Source organism: Triticum aestivum, chromosome 1B, assembly GCF_018294505.1.
Source record: "Triticum aestivum cultivar Chinese Spring chromosome 1B, IWGSC CS RefSeq v2.1, whole genome shotgun sequence".
NCBI lineage: Eukaryota > Viridiplantae > Streptophyta > Magnoliopsida > Poales > Poaceae > Triticum > Triticum aestivum.
The window spans coordinates 538,679,453-538,685,521 of record NC_057795.1 but is presented as its reverse complement, the minus strand read 5'-3'; the positions used below and the strand labels follow the sequence as shown (position 1 = coordinate 538,685,521).

The window sequence follows — 6,069 nt, the reverse complement described above, 5'->3', positions numbered from 1 at the left end:
AGCAAGAGGCTGGTGGACAAGAGCAAAAGCCATGTGCATCGTCTAGGAAGGAGATTCTTATTAAATCAGTGGCTGAGGTGATTCTTTCTTATGTTATGAGTGTTTTCTAGCTTCCTTATTCAATATGTGATGATCTAACCAGAATGATGCGTCAGTACTGGTGGGGTGTCGAAAAGGGTAGCAAAAAGATGGCATGGATGTCCTGGGACAAGCTTATTTTGCCTAAGACAAAAGGAGGACTCGGTTTTAGGGATATGAGGGCCTTCAACCAAGGACTGGTTGCTACGCAGACCTGACAATTACTTGATAAGTTAAACAATCTCTGTGCACGATTATTAAAAGCGTGATACTTCTCGAGTGTTAATCTTGCTGACATGGTTTTTATAGGGAATGCCTCTGCTGTCGGGAAAGGAATTGAGCACGACCTTGCAATTTTGAAGAAAGGCTTTATCCTTATGATGGGAAACGACACTTCTATACAGACTTGGCGGGACCCTTGGATCCCTAGGGGACCAACATTCCAAACCATTACCCCGAAGGGGAATTGTTGGCTGAATAGAGTGTCAAATTTTCTGAATGAGAATGGAGTTTGGGATGCAAACTTATTAAATGCTCACTTTTACCCTGCTGAGTGTTGGCTATACGGCAGATCCGTACGCCGCCAAGGGAACATGATGACTTCCTTGCTTGGCAATCGGACCCAAGAGGATGTTACTCTGTCTGCAATGCGTATAAATTCGATATGGAGGAACATGAACTATATACCGCGATGGCGTCTTCTAGTTCCAGCCAACATGGCAACAGGAAAGTTTGGAATGTGATTTGGAAAGCTTCAGTGCCTCATCGTATGCGAGTCATGGCTTGGAAGGTTCTCGTAGGGCTCTAGCCACTTCAGCGTGCATGCGCCGCCAACATCTTGCTCGGCGTGCTACATGCCGATATGTGATAAGGAAGAGTAAGACAACTTCCATGCGTTAATAGCATTGAGAAACAGTAAAACGGAGCCACCTATTAGCCCTCACAACGATTTGGAGCTCCCCATCGTCCGATCACTATCAAGAACGTCCCAGATTTTAGCTCAGTCATCCACAGTTTTCTTACGCTAATTAACCACTTCCGCAGCGTGATATGCTTAAGTACGTCTCACGGGCTGCTGCTCTGCGGAACGAGCTGCGCTTTGTGTGAGTAATCGGCCCATGTAGGTTAAAGGCCCAGGAAGTACAGTCTAACGTGCAAAGCCTTCCCAGCTTCGTTCCTTCGTTTGTCGCCAGCCCTATCCCAAGTTGCTCCTCTGTTCCTGCATGATGTGGCGCCGCCATCGTGCGTCCCGGCGGTGAGATTATACTGCACGTGTCCCTCGGAGCCCGTGGCCTCTACTGTTCCTCCGCAGCCCCCCCCCCCCCCCCCCAATGGTGGATTCATACTTTCCCATGTCGTGTCCTGCTCCATGGCGGCCACGGCGGAAGCACACGCCGTGTCTATTCCCTGCTGGCATCCGCTTCCTTGTGTTGTTTGTTAGTTTAGACTCTGAACAAAGTAGCTAGCGTTCTCGGCTGCCCCGTGAGATCAATGACCAAACACAGCAAAGATCAAGAGTTCCGAGATTATGAGACAATCTCCATCTTCTCTACTAGATTCTGGTAGACCATGTTTCTATCATGTATGATAAGGCAAGATCCCTTTACCAGTCCTGATGCATGTTTTATGTACCAATTTTAGTGTTTACGAGGGAAAGCTTAACTTATCTTAATCCAAAAGGATTGACGATTTATCTTGTGCTCTATAGGATATTTTTTGGTTGTGATTAGTCCACTATTTCAAGGTTGCATCAGTCAAGCTAAAATCTCCGTATGCAAAAACAATTGTGCAAATATTCCTCTACTATGCTTCCAGATGATGTAGCTTTGGATGATGTGTTTCTTTTGGTCCTTGAGGTTTGCCAACTGTGGTGATTATAGCTTGTGTTTACTCACGAGAGCTTATTATGAGTCTTATAAGGGTTTGTTTTGTCATTGCCCATTACTTCAGCACCCTTGAAACTTGAAAGGTTCTTTTCTTGGTAATGTGCTCTTATTTTTTATTTAAAACAGCCACGGGAAGAATCGCACTAGAGCCTTCCCAGTCTCATGCTGAGCGTAAAAAGCCATGAGAGGAATGGTACTAGAGCCTTCCCAGTTTCATGCTGAGCATTATGATTTACGAGAGCAATATAACTGAGTTCCTGTAAGTTATCTCTCTACCAACCTTTTCTTATCCTCACATTTTGAGACTATGAACACTTCTGTTTTGCTGTATAGATTTATGTCCTGATTGAAATATGCAGGAACCAATGTTAACAGATGATATAATGAGGAGTTTTTGTTTCATAGAGCATCCGAGGTACAACTCTTTATTTATTTTTTTGAAACAAAGAAGGTACAACTCTTTATTTATTTTTTTGAAACAAAGGAGGTACAACTCTTTAAGCGAACAAAAAAGTCATGGGAAGGTGAACTGAAGTCACAAGTGCGCATGTACAAGCTGGAGCCATTGAATTCAGAACGCATTGGCTAACCTAGAAAATTCTCGGAAGCCTGGAGTGTCTACGATTTTATTATTTTCAGTTTTTAATACAAACTCGCTATAGAAAATTATCTAGCACTAGAGGGACATAGATCTGCCCATGATACATGGGATGCTCAGTTTTGAACAGAAACTTTGTAAATACCATGATAATATGTATGTAGCATTAGACCCATTTGAACCGGCAGTATTGTGAAATCAGAATATCTGCTAGCTTGATCAAAACATACAATTATTTTCCTTGCTCTACACCACTGACCCAAGCAATGTTCATAAGAGATTTTCTAAATTTAATATCTACATATTTTTCAGGTAACTGTATTATTCAAATATACTACTATATTTTTCTCATCTTACCTTATAATGGACGGGCGCAGCAACGCGCGCTTTTATGTTATAGTGTGATCATATTACGCGTCTTTGAGATACTATGGCGGAGATTTGGCCGATACCGAAAAAAGAGTTGATTATTGACACTTGCGAGGAATGGTTACTTCATCTCGTATCCCTCCACCCATCTGACGTGCGAGACATGATTATTATGCTCATATGGAGAATTTGACACCTCCATAATGAATTGACTCATGGTAAGGATACTCCACCAATGGAAGCATCCAAAGTTTTCTTGTGTAACTATTTAAGCTCCATCCACAATGCTCAACTTCTCACTACATAAAAACCCATCAAAGGAAAGAGTCCGATGGATGTTCTTGTCCAATTTCTGGTGAAGGATAAGCCGCCAGATCTTCCTTGGGAGCCACCACCAGCAAATTGGCTCGCCTTGTCAATCTTTCTCCCCAGAGGAAGGTTCGGCTGGTGCCGGAATGATAAAGAGACCATAGGGGAGTTGTTATTTTCACAACTTATCATCTACCCTTCTTCTGCAAGAATGCTCTTAAACTGAGATTAAGGAGCTGATGATGGGTATGTCACTTGCCCTTCAGTGGTCGTCGTTACCGATCCTGGTGCAGTCAGATTCTATGTGTGACAACTCTGCTATGAAGGATGCTTCGCTCGACAAATCGCCTTTCGGTCAACTAGTTAAGGAAATCAAACATTTTACGCTAGAGAGGGAGTTTAAACATGTTATAAGATAGCTAGATCACAAATCAGGGTTTCACGTTTTCACTCTAACTATGCCCGTACAACACGTAGCACCGCTTGTTGGTTGGAATAAAACTCCCCTTTGCTTGATTTTTTTTAAATCAAACTGATCAGTCGTGCGTTTGTATACACACAAGCACTGATTGGCACGTGAACCAACCTGTGGTTGGATGGTTAGATGGACTGTGGTATCCCCAGCCCATCAGGGTTCAAATGCTGATGCTCACATTTATTCCTGGATTTATTTCGGGATTTTCGGCGATACGCACTCAGTCGGAGGAGACGTTCCCGTCGACGACGAGGCGCCTACGGTGACTTCGTAAATCTCAAGATGATATGCCGACTCAGTCTTTCAGAGGTGCTCATAGGGATAGGGTGTGCGTGTGTGCGTTTATAGGGGTGAGTGTATGCGCGTGTATATGAGCGCTTGTGTCTGTACTTATGTTAAAAAAAAGCACTGATTGGCACGTGCCAGCGTGTCATTCCCCGCAAGTGGGCAGGAAAAAGGTGTGCGAGTAGTTTGGATCGCAAGTGACCACCGAGCCAGAGGCAGACTCCCCCGCATATAAAACGCGCCATCGGATCTCTCCACTTCTCGGATCGTTCACACTCTCCCACGCAGCGACCAACACTCTCCCCCATTCCATTCCGTCCACCACAGTACCTACCCAGAGATCGTACCATCACCATGAGAGGGCGAGAGACGCCCAAGGCTCGCAGCGGCGCGGCGACCCCCAGCTGCCCGCAGAGCCCGCTCCGCATCACGCACGACGGCGAGTTCTACGCGCGGCTGCTCACCAAGGAGAGCTCCCTCGCCAACCCCTCCTTCCGCTACTACGGCGCCGGCCCCGCCGCCGTGCCCTTCGGCTGGGAGTCCCAGCCGGGCACCCCCAAGGACGCCTCCTGCTGCAGGGCGCTCCCAGCCGCCGCCGCCGTCCCGGCCATCACTCCCCCGCCGTCCTACCACGCGCGGGCCGCCACGGCGTCGTCGTACGGCGACAGCGGCAGGCTGGGCCACAGGAGCAAGGGCGCCGCCGCCAGCGACAGGAGCTGCAAGTGCTGCTGCGGCGGCTACAGGAGGCTCAAGTGGATCAAGATCGGCTTCATCGCCGCAGTGTTCCGCCGGATCGCGCTCGGCAGGTCCCGGGTGTCCTCGTCGCCGTCCTCGTCCGCGGCGTCGGTGCATTCGTCCTCGTCGTCCACCCGCTGGCTCTTCTCCGGCGGCTCGAGCAGCTGCCTGGAGGAAGCCGGTGGTCACCACTACCAGTACTACGAGGCGCCGGCGATGACGGGAATGCTCTGCCTCGGGGTCCGGCCGAGCCCGTGGATGGTGAAGTTCTGCGGCGGCCGGAGGGAGCCCGTCTGGGTGCAGGGCTGGCCGTAGGCCGGGCATGCCTCTTCTTGCCGTCCGGTCGCCGTCATGCACGTCGTTCCACTTCCAGTCCATGCAGCGGCTGGGCCACCATAATTAAAGTTGTCTACTATCGACACGACTTGAAGTTGATCGATCGTTCCATTGGTTCCTGCCCATGGCTGCTCGATCGATCCGGTGTCTGTTCCTGCGTCTGGTAGCTATAGTGATCCAGCATAAGTGCATGGTTCGTTTTGGTCGTTTAGCGTTGGCGTGTTGCTGTGGCCGCTGCCGGCCGAGCACACGACACGAGCATGTCGCCATTTTACCTTTGGAACGTTTCTTGCTGTTGTCTAGTGGGTGTGACTGTGGGCTAGACTAAGAAGAAATAGAATGCTTGTTGTCGATCGCGACTAGATCCGACAGTTTCACGTGTCTCGAGACTCGGAGGCTCAACCGTCTGGAACTAATCCCACGTCCTGATCTCCGCTTGCATTTTATAATTGTTTGGGAGCGCATGGCTATTGAGGACGTTGCCATGTTTGAGAGTTGCCTGAATTTTGTCGGTGCGAGGATGCTAACGTCGACAGTGGACTATCTCAGATACTGATTCTTTCTCGTTCATCAGCTGCGTAGTGGACCGATACAGTAACTTCTCCAAATGTTTGAAATTCACAGTTTGTTGTACTTTATCATCATCTCTATTTGGAGCGCCCCCCCCCCCACCCACACACACACTTACTCCCTCCGTTTCAATTTACTCGTCGTAGTTTTAGTTCAGAACAAAGGGAGTATGATCGAAATTGAATGCAAAAACGCGCTTGCCTACATTTGCGTCGGCCAGGACTCCGCCCGTAGAGGTATGAATATGAACTATATACACCGCGTGTACACCACATGGGGCTACGGTGTGTTAGCGCAACCAATTCCCACAGCCATCTGCTGATTACGTTGTGTCGTCGGCGCCGAGTAGTACTACCAACATACTGCAATGCGCGCGGTCGATCCAGTACATCGATTGTGGAATTTCTTGGAGGGACCCGATCGCTTTT

The 6,069-nt window shown here is 48.4% G+C and overlaps 1 protein-coding gene across 1 annotated transcript; it reads left to right on the top strand.

Annotated features, from left to right (window-relative positions):
- Positions 1-4,279: 4,279 nt before the first annotated feature.
- LOC123094139 (uncharacterized) lies at positions 4,280-5,442 on the top strand. The gene has a single exon (XM_044516201.1). It carries the CDS (start codon positions 4,355-4,357, stop codon positions 5,048-5,050), a length of 696 nt encoding a protein of 231 aa, XP_044372136.1. The 5' UTR covers positions 4,280-4,354; the 3' UTR covers positions 5,051-5,442.
- The last annotated feature ends 627 nt before the right edge of the window (positions 5,443-6,069 follow it).